The 21177-nt window shown below is 40.0% G+C and overlaps 1 protein-coding gene across 1 annotated transcript in view; it reads right to left on the bottom strand.

Moving 5' to 3' along the window:
• Positions 1 to 3880: 3880 nt before the first annotated feature.
• LOC137428502 (uncharacterized) overlaps positions 3881 to 21177 on the bottom strand; it is a 186720-nt gene continuing 169423 nt past the window's right edge. Inside the window, 4 exon segments of the mRNA XM_078777357.1 lie at positions 3881 to 4050; positions 5773 to 5916; positions 18870 to 19059; positions 19670 to 19858. Of these exon segments, the coding sequence (XP_078633483.1) occupies positions 3881 to 4050; positions 5773 to 5916; positions 18870 to 19059; positions 19670 to 19858 (693 nt within the window).

Below are 21177 nucleotides of genomic sequence, written 5' to 3'. Positions count from 1 at the left end.
AAGAAATCTTGGGTTCATTTTACTCACAGGAATTACAAAAAACAAAGCTGATTCTGTAATTTATTATACAAGCAACTATGATCAAAAGAGTGAATTGTTCTCAAATCAAAATAAAAAGGTGATTGGAAAGTTCAAGGATGAGCTTGGTGGAAATATTCTGAGTGAGTTCATAGCATTGAGAGCAAAGGCTTATGCGTATATATATAGAGTTGGGAATGTGGAGAAGTGTGATCAGAAGCTCAAGGGGATTAAGAAAAATGTAATTAAAGAAAGTATAAATTTTGGTCATTATTATCAATGTTTGATGAGTGGGGAGGAACAGTATAGAAAGGTAAAAGGGATTAGGAGTTATAAGCATGAATTATATTCAGAAGAGATAAATAAACTAGCACTAGGAGCATATGATGATAAACTATATATTTTAGATGGTGGTGTCATGTGTGTACCTTTTGGTTATATATAAATGAATAAAGGATGGAGAAAATCTCAAGATTGGTATATAAATGGAAAACATAATGAGTGTGAGAAATATCAGATCCGAGAGGTTGAGAGGATCACTGGTCAGAAGGTCCTCAAGACGGATAAACGTATTCATTTGTTAAGTGGGGTAATGGAGGGCGGGAAGAAAAATATATTAGAGTGGAGTGAGAACTTTGATGGTTATCAACCGGATAATAAATATTATAATTTTAAAATGGTATGTGGATCGGGAGGAGGACAGACCAGGTCCCTCCGTGAAACATATCATTTTATAAACACACAAAGAAAGGTACTTAATGTAAAGTTTATCAATATCCGAGATGGGAATGAGTTCCATAAGAGAATGGAGTTGTTAAACAATTAGAAAATGAGCAAATATTAATAGGATCAATGAGGGATTTTGAATGTCGCGTGGTCCTTGTAGGTTAAGTAAGGACTCCCCCATTCACTTACATGTAAAAGGAGAAAGGGGTATCACGGTAGGTAATCAGGAGAAAAATGGGCAGTTTGGGGAAAAGTCTCATCTAAATACATGGGTGTCCTGGAAGCCCCATTATCTCCCTACTGACCTCCATCCATTGTTGAGACAGCAGAAGCAACATGTCCAGAGTAGAATGTCCTGGTCTGAATCCAAATTGATAATCAGAGATCAAGCCATTGGAGAAGAGGAAGGATTTGATATCCGAAGCAATGATGGATTCCATGACTTTGCTGATTAATTGGAAGCTGGCTGATTGGTCTGTAGTTGCAAGGATCTGTTTTTGCACCTTTTTTGTGTAAAGCGGTAATGTTTGCTGATTTCCAAGATGCTGGCAGATGACCTTGAGCAAAAGAGAGGGTGAAAAGAACAGAGAGAGGGTGAGATAGAGCAGCAGAGCAGGATTTTAGGACCCATGGGCTGATGCCGTCTGGTCCAGTTGCAGAATCAGAGTCGAGGTTTGACAAAAACTTCTCCACCTTGTCAGGAGAGAAGGACACAGAGTCCAGGAGCAGTTGGGTTCGACTGGGAAAGGTGGGGACAGAGAGAGATGGGTTTAGGACAAAAGATTTTGAGGCAAACACAGAGTTGAGGCATTCGGCTTTGTCACGTGCGGTGTCAACTGAGTAGCCATTTGAGGTAAGGGAGGGGATGGAGGGGGAACAAACACCAGAATCAGATTTGACCAAATGCCACCAGGATTTGGAGGAAGGAGACAGGTTTGAGTTCAATCTTGAGTGTGGAGAGATAGTGCTTCCTGGCACTCCTGAGGGAAGACACACACATTTTCCGAGCTTGGTGGAAGGAACTGAGATTGTCTTCAGTTGTATTAGCCTTCCAAGAGGCAAAGGCAAGTTGTTTCCGAGCAACTGCCTCACCACAATATTCAGTGTACCATGGACGGGAGGAAGGGTATGACAACTGAAGACGAGATGGGATAATTCTGTGCAGGAGAGAGAGCAGTTTGCTTTGGAAGAATTCCCAGGAAGAATTGATGTCAGAGGCAGTAGAGGTGGGAAACCAGTCCAGATGATTGATGGCTGCTTGCAGACCGTGCCAGTCAGCTCGAGTGAAATGCCAGACTCTTCGGCGCTGAGGAGGCTCTCTGAGAATGGCCAGAGAGATGTCCACTTTAACAAGCACATGATCAGAAGAACTGATTGGAGCAGAAGAAGAGCAGCAGACATTTGCAGGGAAGTTAGTCATAACCAAGTCCAAAAGAGATGATACTCCATTGACTGAGATCCGGGTCGGGAAATTGACAGATTGTGTCAGTCCCAATGAGTCGCAAAAGTCCTTTGCTGAGGTGCCATGGCTGGTGAGAGATGAACCCACACCCAGCCAGCTGGCATGATGACAGTTGAAGTCACCACATATGAGTAAGAGAGAGTTTGGATGAGTTGATAGAAGTTGGTCCATGTTGTCCGACAGCGAAATGTAAATGGAGTCATCACTGTTTGGAGGACGGTACAGAACACATATGAACAAAAGGTGGGAGCGGAGAGGAAGCCGTAGCCAGGGGTACTCCTGGGGGTGGGGTGGAGAGAGGCCAGTGCAAGGAGAGTGAGGAAGAGAGTTTTTGATAAAGATAGCCACCCCACCACCAGGACGAGGCTCAGGTCTTTCATACCGGAGGAGGGAGTAACCAGTTAGAGATATTAAGGAATCAGAGACATCTTGAAGGAGGAAAGTTTCTGTTAAGCAGATCTCGAGATGTGGTTTTAAGTAGATGTGGTTTTTGTTTTGCTCTGATACGCATTGTCAGCTGTGAGACCTTATATAGACAGGTGTGTACCTTTTCAAATCATGTCCAATCAATTGAATTTACCACAGGTGGACTCCAATCAAGGTGTGGAAACATCTCAAAGATGATCAAGAGAAATGGGAGGCACCTGAGCTAAATTTCAAGTGTCATAGCAAAGGGTATGAATACTTATGTCAATGTGATATTTCAGTTTTTTCTTTTTAATAAATTTGCAAAACTTTCTAAAATCCTGTTTTCCCTTTGTCATTATGGAGTAGTGAGTGTAGATTGATGAGGGAAAAAATGAATTTAAACGATTTCAGCAAAAAGCTGCAACATAACAAAATGTGAAAAAATTGAAGGGGTCTGAATACTTTCTGAATGCACTGTCAGTCAGGCCGGATGTCGTGCAAGTGTATAATTGTTCCCATGACGAGGGGTGGGGTTATGTTAATTAGTTAGGGATTAATGGTTAATCCGCTGTATGTAACTGCCTCTGTTATTTCCCCTCTGTTCCTTGTGACAATGCAGCACACACACAAAACCAGGCAATAGCGCATTAATAACACGAAATAAAAACTAACCGGAAACAGGACATTGAGAACTGTCGGTGATACCACCGATGGGTGATCACAAAAGCAGGCAGGTCCGTGAGGCCATGCCCCGAAGAGCAGTGATTGGTTAGGACGGTCATCGAGCGATGAGAGGAACTCGATGGTTGGAGCAGGCACGGTCGGCGTTGGATGACATCAAAGCCCTAAGTACAAAAGACCAGGGTTCCCAACATTTTCTCTCTTGCAGTGGGACACACTCTTGCGTTGGGACAAGCTCTTGCGGTGGGACAAGCTCTTGCGGTGGGACAAGCTCTTGCGGTGGGACAAGCTCTTGCGGTGTGACAAGCTCTTGTGGTGGGACAGTCTTCACGAACAGTCATATTTCTGCCCTTCTTGTGTGGGGACATTGATAGCGAACGGTCGCATGCTCTCTCGGGTCCTGGTGTTTGTGGAAGGCGGATATCTCTTGCGCTGGATTGTCGATACGAATGGTCTTGAGTTGGGACTTTGATAGCGAACAGTCACGGTTTTCGCCAGTGGTGTGCCGAGTTCCTGCAGATGGTCGCGGATCGTGCATTCTTTCTCTTTGGTCCGGGCGATCGGCTGCACGGCCGCATTGTCCTTTCACTGGCTCGTGAGTGCTGGCTGTGCATCGTCTCGGTGCGCTGAGAGACGGCGGTGCTGGTGAAGCAAACGATGAAGACAAGCACGGCTGAGTGAACAAGGGCGTGCTGAGGCCTGGTTGCTGTGCCCAAACGGCACCAAGGTGTATTTTCCCACCAAGGATGCGGGGCCTGGGATGATCAAGGGGACCAGAGATAAGTCACAACTACACATTTTTACTTTCGTTCACCTTTATTTTCCCCTTTCTTTGTATTTGAGTCCATTGGGGGCGCTCCATTTTAGATTCTTAGTTTTGTCGTGCATGATTTTGTTCCTGGCATTTATTCAATAAAACCGGTATTTTTGTACATTTGAAACAGCGTCGGTTTGAGTTAATTGTCGCAGGTCCGAAGACGTCCCGTGAAGGTAAGAGCTTCGCTGCTCCCCCCCCGGCCCCCCCCCCCCCCGCGCGTATTAACTCCGCCATTGTTGACTGAACACCTCGGAGTGTTAAGCTCGATTGGCAATCCGTCCGAGATCGGTCTTTATCGGCACGGACACGACAATATTTTCCAAGGTCTCCTGTTATCTTCCTCAGAAAGTGATTCCAGATGCATCATTTTTCAGTCCAATACGATGAAGGAGGGACAATAAATTGAAAGGAAGAGAAGGTACAAGACCAAACTTTCACCAACCTATCCTCAGCAAGGGTAGATTTTGTGCCTCAACTAATGATTTTCCAAACTTTGGCCTCGACAACTCATGTGGAAAATGCATCCACTTACTTTCAGTCATCAGTAAGGTCATGGCATCCATCATGCATCTGCAGCTTGCTGGAGTACTGCTCTCCTATCTGGGCTGGCACACCTGCATTACACCTTGCTCAGCTTGAGGCCGTGGAAACCATGACGTCTAAGATTATTGGAATGACACCCAATGAAGCAGAGGTTATGGGCCTATCACTTACCCATCACAGACAGGTCTTTGGTCTCTTTTCTTCTACCATCTCATTTCTGGCCTTCCATCCTCTGTGCTTTCCAGGACAGTAACACCCTCGCCACGCCACACACAAAAATGCAGGCACAGAGCTCGCACTGACAGACCAACACGAAAACCATGGCATTCCCTGTTCAAACTGCACACAGACCTCACTTTGGAAATTAACTGGAATTATTGAATTAACTGGAAATGGAATTCACTGGATCTCCCCATCTTGTCTACCGCTCCCGATGTTATATGTTTTATGTGTCGGTTTGTCTTTCTGTGTGATGAATGTTCGCTCTTTCACGAGCCTCGATCTTGTATACAAAACAAACAAAAAAAAAAAAACTCTTCTCACCTCTAACGACTACTCAGTTATCGTTCCGTCACACGCCCAGACAACCCGATGTTGATCTGGCCCACCACGAGAAAAAGGTTGCAGATCACTGGACTAAAGGGCTTCAAAACATATTGGATTATCGAACCAGTCTTGCATCTGCGTAGGATGGACAAGGACATTGTCTCCAAGGAGCAAAGCTTTGTTGGTGAGATAGTTCTTCTCGGTGTCATTTTCCATGAAGCTGGGGAAGGCTTGAAGTGGAGAGGGGATTGGCATTCTCTCGAGCAGGGCTTAAACCCATGTCATCACAAAAGTTTCTTTTTCAACAATGTGTATTGTGTTAATGTGCATCAGGAAGAGGATAATTGGTTTGCGTCATTCATTGTTACAAATTATTTCCGCAGATCTCATGGGATTTGAGTTGGACATGTGACTCAGAAAAGTTCACTGTCTCGTTGACATAAAAACAGCCCACGTATGGAAACGCTTTGAATCTACAATTCTACAAGGATTGGAAATAAATAATTTATTCGGGAAAATAAACCAAACAGGTAAACATAATGTGATATCTTCTCTGTGCAACTCGGCTTACCTTCGAGCAGCTGATCAGCTTTGCTCGTGTCTGCCGGAGGAGAATCACATGGTTCCTGCTTTATATGCTCAGAGCACAAAGCATCCTGAGAGGTTTGAAGAGAGTTACTCTGGAAGGGTTCCATCTTCACCGGAGGAGCTTCATCTGGAAACCACGTGACATTGTGTTGCATGAACAAAAGGGATAAACGAGTGAATCCAATGAAAAAAAAAAAAGAGAAGAGTTTTGCAAGTTAATTTGGTCAAAACCCAAGCGAGCATTGTCACAAAAATAAATGTCTCATCCTCAATCCATTTATCATCTGACAAGTTCAAAATAGAATTCTCATTTAACTCACGACTTTGTTATCTCAATTTAACATTGACAAATGAAAAAGGAGGGAAAAAATCTCATAAACAAGTCGAGCTACAAAGCACACTGCCCCATGCCAAATAAATAAATGAAAAATCACTCATAGAGTGACACTTGGCAAAACAGTACAAAGTAGAATGCCACTCAGTAGGGAATACTTTTGACCTCAAAAATAATTTGTGGCTGAATTCAGTGACCTGATATGCAAATCGTCTTCAAGGTTTAGGTTAATCTGAGAAAATTGACAATTTTAGAAATTTGGCCTATGTTGAACTTTTGGCCTATGTTGACCTCAAAAATAGTTGGTTGAATTCATTGATCAGAAATGCAAATCCTCTTGAAATTTCAAGTCAATCGGATGAAAATTGAGGATTTTAGAGATTTGTAAAATGTGGTTGACCTTTGGCCTTTGTTGACCTTTTGACCTTTTGACCTCAAAAATATATAGTATTTTGTCGGACCACAAACTCTATAATTTGGTAATGTTTCGTGAAGATCGGTTTAAAATTGTGACCTGTAAGCAAGTATAAGTGAGCGGACAGACAAACAAACAAACATACAATATGAAAAATCACTCATAGGGCGACACTTGGCAAAAGAGAACAAAGCAGAATGGCACTCAGTAGAGCATCCTTTTGACCTCTTATATAATTGGTGGTTGAATTCAGTTAGCTGACATGAAAATCCAATTTAAATTTCAAGTCAATCGGAAGAAAATTGAGGCATTTAAAAATTTGAAAAAAGTGGTTGACCTTTTGCCTATTATGACCTTTTGGCCTATGCTGATCTAAAAAATAGTTGTTGGTTGAATTCAGTTCACTGATATGTAAATCCTATTCTAATTTCAAGTCAATCGAGTGAAAATTGAGGATTTTAAAAATTTGAAATTGTTGTTGACCTTTGACCAATTGTGATCCCAAAAATAGTTGGTGGTTGAATTTAGTTTGCGGATATGTAAATCCCATTCAAATTTCAAGTGAATCGGATGAAAATTGAGGATTTTAGAAATTCGAAATTGTTGTTGCCCTTTGGCCGATGTTGATCTTTTGGCCTATGCTGATCTCAAAAATAGTTGGTGTTTGAATTCAGTTAGCTGATATGAAAATCCTATTCAAATTTCAAGTCAATCGGATGAAAATTGAGGATTTTAGAAACTTGAAAAAAACGTGGTTGACCTTGGGCCGATGTTGAACTCAAAAATAGTTGGTGGTTGAATTCAGTTAGCTGATATGAAAATCCTATTCAAATTTCAATTCAATCGGATGAAAATTGAGGATTTTAGAAACTTGAAAAAAAATTGGTGGTTGACCTTTGGCCTATGTTGACCTTTTGGCCTATGTTGATCTCAAAAATAGTTCGTGGTTGAATTCAGTTCGCTGATATGTAAATCCTTTTCAAATTTCAAGTCAATCGGATGAAAATTGAGGATTTTAGAAATTTGAAAAAGGTGGTTGACCTTTGGCCTACATTTACCTTTTGACCTATGCTGATCTCAAAAATAGTTGGTGGTTGAATTCAGTGAGTTGATATGAAAATCCTATTCAAATTTCAAGTCAATCGAATGAAAATTGAGGATTTTAGAAATTTGAAATTGTTGTTGACCTTTGACCTAGGTTGACGTTTTGGCCTATGCTGATCTCAAAAATAGTTGGTGTTTGAATTCAGTTAGCTGATATGAAAATCCTATTTAAATTTCAAGTCAATCGGATGAAAATTAAGGATTTTAGAAACTTGAAAAAAACGTGGTTGACCTTTGGCCGATGTTGAACTCAAAAATAGTTGGTGGTTGAATTGAGTTCGCCGATATGTAAATCCTTTTCAAATTTCAAGTCAATCGGATGAAAATTGAGGATTTTAGAAGTTAGAAAAAGGAGGTTGACCTTTGGCCTACGTTGACCTTTTTGCCGACACTGATCTCAAAAATAGTTGGTGGTTGAATTCAGTAAGCCGATATGTAAATCCTATTCAAATTTCAAGTCAATCAGATGAAAATTGAAGATTTTAGAAATTTGAAAAAAGTGGTTGACCTTTGGCCTATGTTGACCTTTTTACTTTTTGACCCCAAACATATATAGGATTTTGTTGGACCACGAACTCTACCATTTGGTAAAGTTTCATGAAGATCGGTTTAAAATTGTGACCTGTAGGCAAGAAAAGTGAGCGGATAGACAAACAAACACACAAACAAACCGGAGTGATCAACATACTTGCAAAAAAAAAAAATTTTTTTGCCAAGTCATGAAAAATCGCTCGTAGAGCGACACTTGGCAAAAAAGAACAAAGCAGAATGGCACTCAGTGGAGCATCCTTTTGACCTCATATAATTGGTGGTTGAATTCAGTTAGATGACATGAAAATCCTATTCAAATTTCAAGTCAATCGGATGAAAATTTAGGCTTTTAGAAATTTGAAATTGTTGTTGACCTTTGACCGATGGTGATCTTAAAAATAGTTGGTAGTTGAATTCAGTTTGCTGATATGTAAATCCCATTCAAATTTCAAGTGAATTGGGTGAAAATTGAGGATTTTAGGAATTCAAAAAAAAGTGGTTCACCTTTGGCCTATGTTGAGCTTTTGGCCTGTGCTGATCTCAAAGATAGTTGGTGGTTGAATTCTGTTGGCCGATATGTAAATCCTATTCAAATCTCAAGTCAATTGGATGAAAATTGAGCATTTTAGAAATTTGAAAAAAGTGGTTGACCTTTGGCAGATGTTGACCTTTTGACCATTTGACCTCAAAAATATATAGGATTTTGTCGGACCACGAACTCTACCATTTGGTGAAGTTTCGTGAAGATCGGTTTAAAATTGTGACCTGTAGGCAAGTATAAGTGAGCGTACAGACAAACATGAAAAATCGGTCAGAGACCGAGGACTTGCCGGATTGTACTTTTTTATCGGCCATTTTGGACAAATATGGTGGCAGAACCACGTGACCGATGATGTCATCATTATTTGTTTTCTAAACTAATTTATTCCTTCGATGATGCTCAAGAAATTTAATCATGATCGGATGAAGTTTTGCACTTGTCGAATTATGACGTCAAAATGGAGGCACCTATGACATCATCATTAACATACTTTATTCCCCATGGAAAGTTCTTTACAATGAGCCATGTCTCAATTTTTTCTATTCAGCACTTTCGGAGATATAGAGGTGCAAAGTGTTTCCGTTTTTCCAAGATGGCGGCCGAACCATGTGACTGATGACATCATCAATTGGGCACAGTCTATTCCAGGGCAAGACAAATACGTGTGCAAAGTTTGGCGATTCTACGTGCAACGGTGTAGACGAAGTGCTGCAAACAGAGACAGACAGACACAGACAAACAGATGAAAAATCGGTCAGAGACAAAGGACTTGCCGGAATGTACTTTTTTTATCGGCCATTTAGGACAAATATGACGGCCGAACCACGTGACCGATAACGTCATCATGAACATATTTTATTCCCCATGGAGAGTTCTTTACAATGAGCCACGTCTCAATTTTTTCTATTCAGCACTTTCGGAGATACAGAGGTGCTAAGTTTTTCGGTTTTTCCAAGATAGCGGGTGAACCAGGGAAGTTTGTCATAATCAAGTCTAGAAGAGAAGATACTCCATTGGCTGAGATCCGGGTCGGGAAATTGACAGATTGTGTCAATCCCAGTGAGTCACAGAAGTCCTTTGCTGAGGTGCCATGACTGGTGAGAGAGGAACCCACACCCAACCAGGTGGCATGATGACAGTTGAAGTCACCACATATGAGGAAGAGAGAGTTGGGATGAGTGGATAGAAGTTGGTCCATGTTGTCAGACAGTGAAATGTAGATGGAGTCATCACTGTTTGGGGGATGGTACAGAACACATATGAACAAAAGGTGGGAGCGGAGAGGAAGCCGTAGACAGAGGTACTCCTGGGGGTGAGGAGGAGAGAGGGCAGTGCAAGGAGAGTGAGGAAGAGAGTTTTTGATAAAGATAGCCACCCCACCACCAGGCCGAGGCTCGCAATGTTGCAGGTTGTCCATCTTGCAGGTTATCCATCTTGCAGATTAATCAATAAATCAAAAATATCATTGATAGCCATATCACTTGGTCACTGTCATGTCCAAATAATAGCTTCCAAGCTCAAAAGGTGCCTGAGATATTGGCCAAATGAGAAAGAAAATAAATAAGTGATTAATAATGAAAAAAAAAAATAGTAATCATTAAAAAATTAAATTATTAATCAATTCGGTCACAGAACACATAAACCACCATCATTTCATCAGAATCTGTAACTTAATTTTATTTTTTTTAGTAATTAATCGAATAATTAAATAATTAATCGATTAATTGATTAATTGCTCAATCAATAAATCAAAAATATCCTTGACAAGTACAGATACATTCAAAGTACACCGCCCCCATGCCAAATAATTAAATATCCTACAGAGCGGCATTGCCGGGGCGCCTCAGGCGCCCGGCAATACCGCAGTGCAGCTCATTGAGGCTGCATTGGGAGGGAGAGGTGTACACTAATTGATTGATTCATTGTATAATTAAAATCAATAAAAGATTATCACAAAATATTTTCATAATCAATTGGCTAATAGCATACCTAAACCACTAGTGCTTCATCCGAAGATGTATCTTTTAGAAATTTAATTAAATAAGTCATTTATAAAAAATTAAATAATTAATTGATTACTCAATAAATAATTAATCGATTAATCAATAAATAATTAATAGATGAAATGATTAATCAATAAATCAAAAATATCCTTGATAGCCACATCACTTGGTCACTCATGTCCAAATATTAGCTTCCCAGCTCAAAAGGTGCCTGAGATATTGGCCAAATGAGAAAGAAAATAAATAAATGATTAATAATGAAAAAAAAAAAAATCATAAAAAAATTAAATTATTAATCAATTTGGTCAGAGAACAAATAGACTACCACTATTTCATCAGAATCTGTAACTTAAAAAAAAATTTTTTTTTTGTCATTAGTCGAATAATTAAATAGTTAATCGATTAATTGAATAATTAATAAATCAAAAATATCCTTTGCAGCACAATCACCTGGTCATTGGCGTGTCCAAATATCAGCTTCCTAACTCAAAAGGTGCCTGAGTTAATGGTACGAAGAGAAAGGAAATTTAATTAATTAAATAAGTACTTAATTAATCGCTAATAATTAAATAACTCCTCAATTTATTGATTCATCAAAAAAAAAAAATACCGTTTTTGACAAAGGACTTGCTCACTATTGTGCCGAAATTTCAGCTTCCTAGCTCAAAGGATGGCTGAGATATCGCCCGGACAAACAAACAAGAAAGAAAACAAGAAAGAAAACAAGTACACATACATTCAAAGTACACCGCCCCATGCCAAATAATTAAATATGCTGCAGCGCGGCATTGCCGGGGCGCCTCCGGCGCCCGGCAATACCGCAGTGCAGCTCATTGAGGCTGCATTGGGAGGGAGAGGTGTACACTAATTGATTGATTAATTGTATAATTAAAATCAATAAAAGATTATCACAAAATATTTTCATAATCAATTGGCTAATCGCATAACTAAACCAGTAGTGCTTCATCCGAAGATGTATCTTTTAGAAATTTAATTAAATAAGTCATTTATAAAAAATTAAATAATTAATTGATTACTCAATAAATAATTAATCGATTAATCAATAAATACTTAATAGATGAAATGATTAATCAATAAATCAAAAATATCCTTGATAGCCACATCACTTGGTCACTCATGTCCAAATATTAGCTTCCCAGCTCAAAAGGTGCCTGAGATATTGGCCAAATGAGAAAGAAAATAAATAAATGATTAATAATGAAAATAAATAAATAATAATCATAAAAAAATTAAATTATTAATCAATTTGGTCAGAGAACACATAAACTACCACTATTTCATCAGAATCTGTAACTTAAAAAAAAAAAAATTTTTTGTCATTAATCGAATAATTAAATAATTAATCGATTAATTGATTAATTAATAAATCAAAAATATCCTTTGCAGCCAAATCACCTGGTCATTGGCATGTCCAAATATCAGCTTCCTAACTCAAAAGGTGCCTGAGTTAATAATGGTCAGAAGAGAAATGAAATTTAATTAATTAAATAAGTACTTAATTAAACGCTAATAATTAAATAACTCCTCAATTAATTGATTATTCAAAAAACAAAAAATACCGTATTTGACAAAGGACTTGCTCACTACTGTGCCGAAATTTCAGCTTCCTAGCTCAAAGGATGGCTGAGATATCGTCCGGACAACCAAGAAAGAAAACAAACAAGAAAACAAGTACACATACATTCAAAGTACACCGCCCCATGCCAAATAATTAAATATGCTGCAGCGCGGCATTGCCGGGGCGCCTCCGGCGCCCGGCAATACCGCAGTGCAGCTCATTAAGGCTGCATTGGGAGGGAGAGGTGTACACTAATTGATTGATTAATTGTATAATTAAAATCAATAAAAGATTATCACAAAATATTTTCATAATCAATTGGCTAATCGCATAACTAAACCACTAGTGCTTCATCCGAAGATGTATCTTTTAGAAATTTAATTAAATAAGTCATTTATAAAAAATTAAATAATTAATTGATTACTCAATAAATAATTAATCGATTAATCAATAAATAATTAATAGATGAAATGATTAATCAATAAATCAAAAATATCCTTGATAGCCACATCACTTGGTCACTTATGTCCAAATATTAGCTTCCCAGCTCAAAAGGTGCCTGAGATATTGGCCAAATGAGAAAGAAAATAAATAAATGATTAATAATGAAAATAAATAAATAATAATCATAAAAAAATTAAATTGGTAATCAATTTGGTCAGAGAACACATAAACTACCACTATTTCATCAGAATCTGTAACTTAAAAAAAAAAATTTTTTGGGCCATTAATCGAATAATTAAATAATTAATCGATTAATTGATTAATTAATAAATCAAAAATATCCTTTGCAGCCAAATCACCTGGTCATTGGCATGTCCAAATATCAGCTTCCTAACTCAAAAGGTGCCTGAGTTAATAATGGTCAGAAGAGAAATGAAATTTAATTAATTAAATAAGTACTTAATTAAACGCTAATAATTAAATAACTCCTCAATTAATTGATTATTCAAAAAACAAAAAATACCCTATTTGACAAAGGACTTGCTCACGACTGTGCCGAAATTTCAGCTTCCTAGCTCAAAGGATGGCTGAGATATCGTCCGGACAACCAAGAAAGAAAACAAATAAGTACTTAATTAAACGCTAATAATTAAATAACTCCTCAATTAATTGATTATTCAAAAAACAAAAAATACCGTATTTGACAAAGGACTTGCTCACGACTGTGCCGAAATTTCAGCTTCCTAGCTCAAAGGATGGCTGAGATATCGTCCGGACAACCAAGAAAGAAAACAAACAAGAAAACAACCAAGAAAACAAACAAGTACACATACATTCAAAGTACACCGCCCCATGCCAAATAATTAAATATGCTGCAGCGCGGCATTGCCGGGGCGCCTCCGGCGCCCGGCAATACCGCAGTGCAGCTCATTGAGGCTGCATTGGGAGGGAGAGGTGTACACTAATTGATTGATTAATTGTATAATTAAAATCAATAAAAGATTATCACAAAATATTTTCATAATCAATTGGCTAATCGCATAACTAAACCAGTAGTGCTTCATCCGAAGATGTATCTTTTAGAAATTTAATTAAATAAGTCATTTATAAAAAATTAAATAATTAATTGATTACTCAATAAATAATTAATCGATTAATCAATAAATACTTAATAGATGAAATGATTAATCAATAAATCAAAAATATCCTTGATAGCCACATCACTTGGTCACTCATGTCCAAATATTAGCTTCCCAGCTCAAAAGGTGCCTGAGATATTGGCCAAATGAGAAAGAAAATAAATAAATGATTAATAATGAAAATAAATAAATAATAATCATAAAAAAATTAAATTATTAATCAATTTGGTCAGAGAACACATAAACTACCACTATTTCATCAGAATCTGTAACTTAAAAAAAAAAATTTTTTTTGTCATTAATCGAATAATTAAATAATTAATCGATTAATTGATTAATTAATAAATCAAAAAATATCCTTTGCAGCCAAATCACCTGGTCATTGGCATGTCCAAATATCAGCTTCCTAACTCAAAAGGTGCCTGAGTTAATAATGGTCAGAAGATAAATGAAATTTAATTAATTAAATAAGTACTTAATTAAACGCTAATAATTAAATAACTCCTCAATTAATTGATTATTCAAAAAACAAAAAATACCGTATTTGACAAAGGACTTGCTCACTACTGTGCCGAAATTTCAGCTTCCTAGCTCAAAGGATGGCTGAGATATCGTCCGGACAACCAAGAAAACAAACAAGAAACCAGAGTGAAAACTGAGTACTCTCTTTCAGCGTGCGTCACTGCCGAGCCCCCTTTGGTGCCCGGCAATGACGATTTGCAATGCCTGGAGGTGGCATAGGAAAGGAGCGGTGTACAACAACCAAGAAAACAAACAAACAAGAAACCAGAGTGAAAACTGAGTACTCTCTTTCAGCGTGCGTCACTGCCGAGCCCCCTTCGGTGCCCAGCAATGACGATTTGCAATGCCTGGAGATGGCATAGGAAAGGAGCGGTGTACAACAAGAAACCAGAGTGAAAACTGAGTCCTCTCTTTCAGCGTGCGTCACTGCCGAGCCCCCTTTGGTGCCCGGCAATGACGATTTGCAATGCCTGGAGATGGCATAGGAAAGGAGCGGTGTACAACAAGTACACACACATTCAAAGTACACCGCCCCATGCCAAATAATTAAATATGCTGCAGCGCAGCATTGCCGGGGCGCCTCTGGCACCCGGCAATACCGCAGTGCAGCTCATTGAGGCTGCATTGGGAGGGAGAGGTGTACACTAATTGATTGATTAATTGTATAATTAAAATCAATAAAAGATTATCACAAAATATTTTCATAATCAATTGGCTAATCGCATAACTAAACCACTAGTGCTTCATCCGAAGATGTATCTTTTAGAAATTTAATTAAATAAGTCATTTATAAAAAAATTAATAATTAATTGATTACTCAATAAATAATTAATCGATTAATCAATAAATAATTAATAGATGAAATGATTAATCAATAAATCAAAAATATCCTTGATAGCCACATCACTTGGTCACTCATGTCCAAATACTAGCTTCCCAGCTCAAAAGTTGCCTGAGATATTGGCCAAATGAGAAAGAAAATAAATAAATGATTAATAATGAAAATAAATAAATAATAATCATAAAAAAATTAAATTATTAATCAATTTGGTCAGAGAACACATAAACGACTACTATTTCATAAGAATCTGTAACTTTAAAAAAAAAAATTTTTTTATCATTAATCGAATAATTAAATAATTAATCGATTAATTAATAAATCAAAAATATCCTTTGCAGCCAAATCACCTATTCATTGGCATGTCCAAATATCAGCTTCCTAACTCAAAAGGTGCCTGAGTTAATGGTCAGAAGAGAAAGGAAATTTGATTAATTAAATAAGTACTTAATTAATCGCTAATAATTACATAACTCCTCAATTTATTGATTGATCAAAAAAAAAAATACCGTTTTTGACAAAGGACTTGCTCACTATTGTGCCGAAATTTCAGCTTCCTAGCTCAAAGGATGGCTGAGATATCGTCCGGACAAACAAACAAGAAAGCAAGAAAACAAGAAAGCAAGAAAACAAACAACCAGAGTGAAAACTGAGTACTCTCTTTCAGCGCGCGTCACTGCCGAGCCCCCTTCGGTGCCCGGCAATGACGATTTGCAATGCCTGGAGATGGCATAGGAAAGGAGCGGTGTACAACAAACAACCAGAGTGAAAACTGAGTACTCTCTTTCAGCGTGCGTCCCTGCCGAGCCCCCTTCGGTGCCCGGCAATGACGATTTGCAATGCCTGGAGATGGCATAGGAAAGGAGCGGTGTACAATAGCTGCATCACTTGGTCACTCATGTCCAAATATTAGCTTCTGAGCTCAAAAGGTGCCCGAGATATTGGCCAAATGAGAAAGAAAATAAATAAATGATTAATAATGAAAATAAATAAATAATAATCATTAAAAAATTAAATTATTAATCAATTCGGTCATAGAACACATAAACCACCATCATTTCATCAGAATCTGTAACTTAAAAAAAAACATTTTTTTAGTCATTAATCGAATAATTAAATAATTAATCGATTAATTGATTAATTGATTAATTAATAACTCAAAAATAGACTTTGCAGCCAAATCACCTGGTCATTGGCATGTCCAAATATCAGCTTCCTAACTCAAAAGGTGCCTGAGTTAATGGTCAGAAGAGAAAGGAAATTTGATTAAATAAATAAGTACTTAATTAATCGCTAATAATTAAATAACTCCTCAATTAATTGATTAATCAAAAAACAAAAAATACCGTTTTTGACAAAGGACTTGCTCACTATTGTGCCAAACTTTCAGCTTCCTAGCTCAAAGGATGGCTGAGATATCGCCCGGACAAACAAACAAACAAACAAACAAACAAGAAAGAAAGAAAGAAAACAAACAAACAACCAACCAGAGTGAAAACTGAGTACTCCCTTTCAGCGTGCGTCACTGCCGAGCCCCCTTCGGTGCCCAGCAATGACGATTTGCAATGCCTGGAGATGGCATAGGAAAGGTGCGGTGTACAACAACCAGAGTGAAAACTGAGTACTCCCTTTCAGCGTGCGTCACTGCCGAGCCCCCTTCGGTGCCCGGCAATGACGATTTGCAATGCCTGGAGATGGCATAGGAAAGGTGCGGTGTACAACAAACAACCAGAGTGAAAACTGAGTACTCCCTTTCAGCGTGCGTCACTGCTGAGCCCCCTACGGTGCCCAGCAATGACGATTTGCAATGCCTGGAGATGGCATAGGAAAGGTGCGGTGTACAATATCCTACAGCGCGGCATTGCCGGGGCGCCTCTGGCGCCCGGCAATACCACAGTGCAGCTCATAAAGGCTGCATTGGTAGGGAGAGGTGTACACTAATTGATTGATTAATTGTATAATTAAAATCAATAAAAGATTATCACAAAATATTTTCTTAATCAAATGGCTAATCGCATAACTAAACCACGAGTGCTTCATCCGAAGATGTATCTTTTATAAATTTAATTAAATAACTCATTAATAAAAAATTTAATAACTAATTGATTAATCAATAAATAATTCATCGATTAATCAATAAATAATTAATCGATTAAATGATTAATCAATAAATCAAAAATATCCTTGATAGCCAAATCACTTGGTCACTGTCATGTCCAAATATTAGCTTCCCAGCTCAAAAGGTGGCTGAGATATTGGCCAAATGAGAAAGAAAATAAATAAATGATTAATAATGAAAATAAATAAATAATAATCATAAAAAAATTAAATTATTAATCAATTTGGTCAGAGAACACATAAACTACCACTATTTCATCAAAATGTGTAACTAAAAAAAAAAAAACGTTTTTGTCATTAATCGAATAATTAAATAATTAATCGATTAATTGATTAATTAATAAATCAAAAATATCCTTTGCAGCCAAATCACCTTGTCATTGGCATGTCCAAATATCAGCTTCTTAACTCAAAAGGTGCCTGAGTTAATGGTCAGAAGAGAAAGGAAATTTGATTAATTAAATAAGTACTTAATTAATCGATGATAATTAAATAACTCCTCAATTTATTGATTAATCAAAAAACAAAAAATTCAGTTTTTGACAAAGGACTTGCTCACTGTTGTCTACTCTCTTTTACTGTCACTACTCTCTTTCAGCGTGCGTCACTGCCGAGCCCCCTTCGGTGCCCAGCAATGACGATTTGCAATGCCTGGAGATGGCATAGGAAAGGAGCGGTGTACAATATCAATGAAGTCAGCGGTTATTGTGGAATCAGTGGAGTCCATGTGGATATTGGAATCACCGAGGGGGAGGGTTGAGGGGGAGAAGGAACAGAGCTGGGTCAGAAAGTAACAGAAGTCAGACAGGAATGATGGGTGTGGTTTGGGAGGGCGGTAGACAACTGCCATGACTGACTGTGTGTAACCAGAAAGTTTAAAAGCCAGGTGTTCAAATGATGGAGCAGATGAGATGGAGATGAGGCTGGTCTTGATGTCCTGTCGGTGTATTACAGCAATTCCACCACCTCGGCCCTCCGAGCGTGGTTTATTGATGTATGAGTAACCATTGGGTGTAGTGAGGTTGAGTGAGAGGTCGTCCAGAGGTTGTTGCCAGGTTTCATTCAGACAGAGAAAGTCCAGTTTATTGTCCAGAATCAAGTCGTTCAAGATGTGGCTTTTATTGTTGAGGGACCGGGTATTGAGCAGAGTAAGCTTCATATTGCTTTGTATGGTGCGGATGGACTCAGGTGATTTTGCCAGGGCTTGCAGACAGGGGGCGCGTTCGTGTATATTGCTGTGATGACGTAAGACGGGTGATAGTGCGCTCAGCTGACCAGAGTGAGTGGATGGAGTGACCTGTCTGGGAGTAAACAAACTTGCGACCGGAGCCTCTATGGATGTATCTGGGTCGTCGTAGGAGTCCGTGGTTTTTGATGACAGAGATGCATGGCGGAGTGGAGTGGTTGTTGAGTTGAAGAAGCCTAGCGGCAGAGTACCTCAGTGCCATGCCATGCAGGAGCGAAGGGGCACAGAGCCCGGAGAGGTCAGCCGGCAGCCGCAGGCTGGCTGACCAAAGCGCCAGGCACAACAGGCTGGTCCAGAGCACGACATGTGAGGAGGGTCGAGGAATGAAGATGAGCAGCCCGAGGACCAATAGAGAGCCGAGGACAAGCAAGCCGAGGAGCCGAGGAGGCAGCCGGGCAACAGCCAGCGAGTGTCCTGCAGCTCGACGACCGCAGCAGTGGCCAACAGGGAGCCAGCCTGCCGTCCAGGCAACCCACAGGAGAGCAACCCAAGAAACAAAAGGCAGGACGGGTGCGAGATGCCCGGGAGCGGGCAGGAGGCAACGGCGGAAGAGCCGGACAGGTGAAGCCGGGAGGATCAAGCAGAGAGCAGACCCATCGGCCAAAAAGCCGCCAAGAGTACTAGAAAAGCAGATTCCGTACCTTTCGATTCCGTATTCCGTACCATCAAAAGCAGATTCCGTTATCCAGCCGGAGAACGCGCGGCACGTGCGCCTTCCGTTGGAGAACAAACAGCACCAGCGTCCCCATACGCGACGCCATGGCGGCATCCACAATCCACAAATCAAAGTCCACAATCCACAAAGTCCACAGTCCACAAATCCAATCCAATCCACAATCAACAAAAGGCAGGACAGGTGTGAGATGTCAGGTCAGAAAAGTAGAAGCAGACCCTGTCCATCCATCCAGTCGGAGAAGCGGCGAACATGCAGCGCCAGCGTCCTCTCGCAACTGCACCCGGAAGTCAACATAGCACAATGATTGCTCGTAATTTTCTCAAAGTCTGTGTCCGTTTCAAAACCCTTGAAATCGTTCACATATCTCTTCATGACTTTTTTTTTCCACACTCCGTTCATACATTGCTTTGTGACATCATCGCACGCCCAAGAAATGTTCTTGATGCAGTGGTACATGTTATATTCTTTCCAAAACTCCTTCAGTGTCTTCTCGTCATCCTCCGTTGCAGAAACAGCCATTGCAAAGGTCCTCCTAAGATAGTAGGACTTGAAAGATGCAATAGCTCCTTGATCCATAGGCTGAATCAAAGAGGTGGTATTCGGTGGCAGGAAAACCACTTTGATGTTGGGGTGGAGGTCACCAATGAAGTTTGGATGACTTGGAGCATTGTCCAAAATCAACAAAATTTTGAACACTACCCCTTCTTCTATGCAGTATCTTTTGAGGTCACCAGCATAGCAGTTGAGAAGGGCATCCTGGAACAATGCTTGCATCATCCATGACTTTTGGTTGGCTCTATAATACACTGGCAACACATTGTTGCGATTTTGAGTTTGTAAAGTGAATCTAATAAAGGTTAAAATTTGCCCAAAATAGTTAGTCACACAAGCAACATGTAGCCTCGCGATAGTATAGTCATGTCTTAGGATTTGTGAGCTTCGTTCCTTTCCATTGTTAGTTCTGCGTTGAGTAAGAGCCAGGAGAATAAAGGCCCTACTGCCACCGATCATCCAACGTCCGTAGCCTCAATCCTTTTTGCACTAAACGTTTGTTCATTATTGGGCGAGTTAACACAAGGCAGGCTAGGAGGACCGGGGCGGAGTCGAGGGCGAAGCGGCAGCAGCGCTGACGGTAAGCACGAGCCGCCAATCAGGGCTCAGAGGTAGTGACGGCGGCGTTGCGTCACAGGGCGTGGTGAGAAGGGTGAAGTGTTCCAGAAGGTTCGGGGGCGTAGCTACAAGACCCGCTGCGCAAAGCCCTCGACAGGACTTGAAGCAGAGGAGTTGCACGAAAGGACTCGCAGGACTAGCGCTGGAGAACTCGAGAGGACTCACGTGCACGAAGCAGTAAAGGACTTGAAGCAGAGGACTTGCACGGGGGGACTTGCATGAGGACTCGCGTGGAAAAGGACTCGCAGGACTGGCGTGCACACGAGAGTAAGGAAGGACTTGCTGCGAGAGAGAGGACTAGCGCTGGAGAACCCAAGAGGACTCGCATGCACGCAGCAGTAAGGACTGCACTTCAAGCAGAGGACTTGCATGAGGACTTGCTGTGAGAGAGAAGGACCAGCGGTGAAGGGCTTGCACGAGAACTCGCGCGCACTAACCAGCTCAGAGGATCGAGAAAGAGGAGTTGGCAACGTGTGACAACTGTACAGATACGCGGGCGCAGCCAGACGCGCATAAGCCGATATACAGTGCATTTGAGACGCGCGAGTGAGAACGGCTGAGTAATCGCCAGCCACACTAAAAGTCCCGCCCTTTGCCGTTCCACCCCATCATCTGCCTTGTTTGGGAGACGCGCTACGGGTTCCTGCCATTGCCTGCCACCATCTTTGCGGGACGTGACGGGGCCGTGGAGAGCCGGACGTGGACCGTCTCTGGACGACCACGTCGAC

The sequence above is a fragment of the Myxine glutinosa genome, chromosome 5 (genome assembly GCF_964187855.1).
Source record: "Myxine glutinosa chromosome 5, kmMyxGlut1.1, whole genome shotgun sequence".
Taxonomy (NCBI): Eukaryota; Metazoa; Chordata; class Myxini; order Myxiniformes; family Myxinidae; genus Myxine; species Myxine glutinosa.
This window is presented reverse-complemented; position numbering and strand designations above follow the sequence as displayed.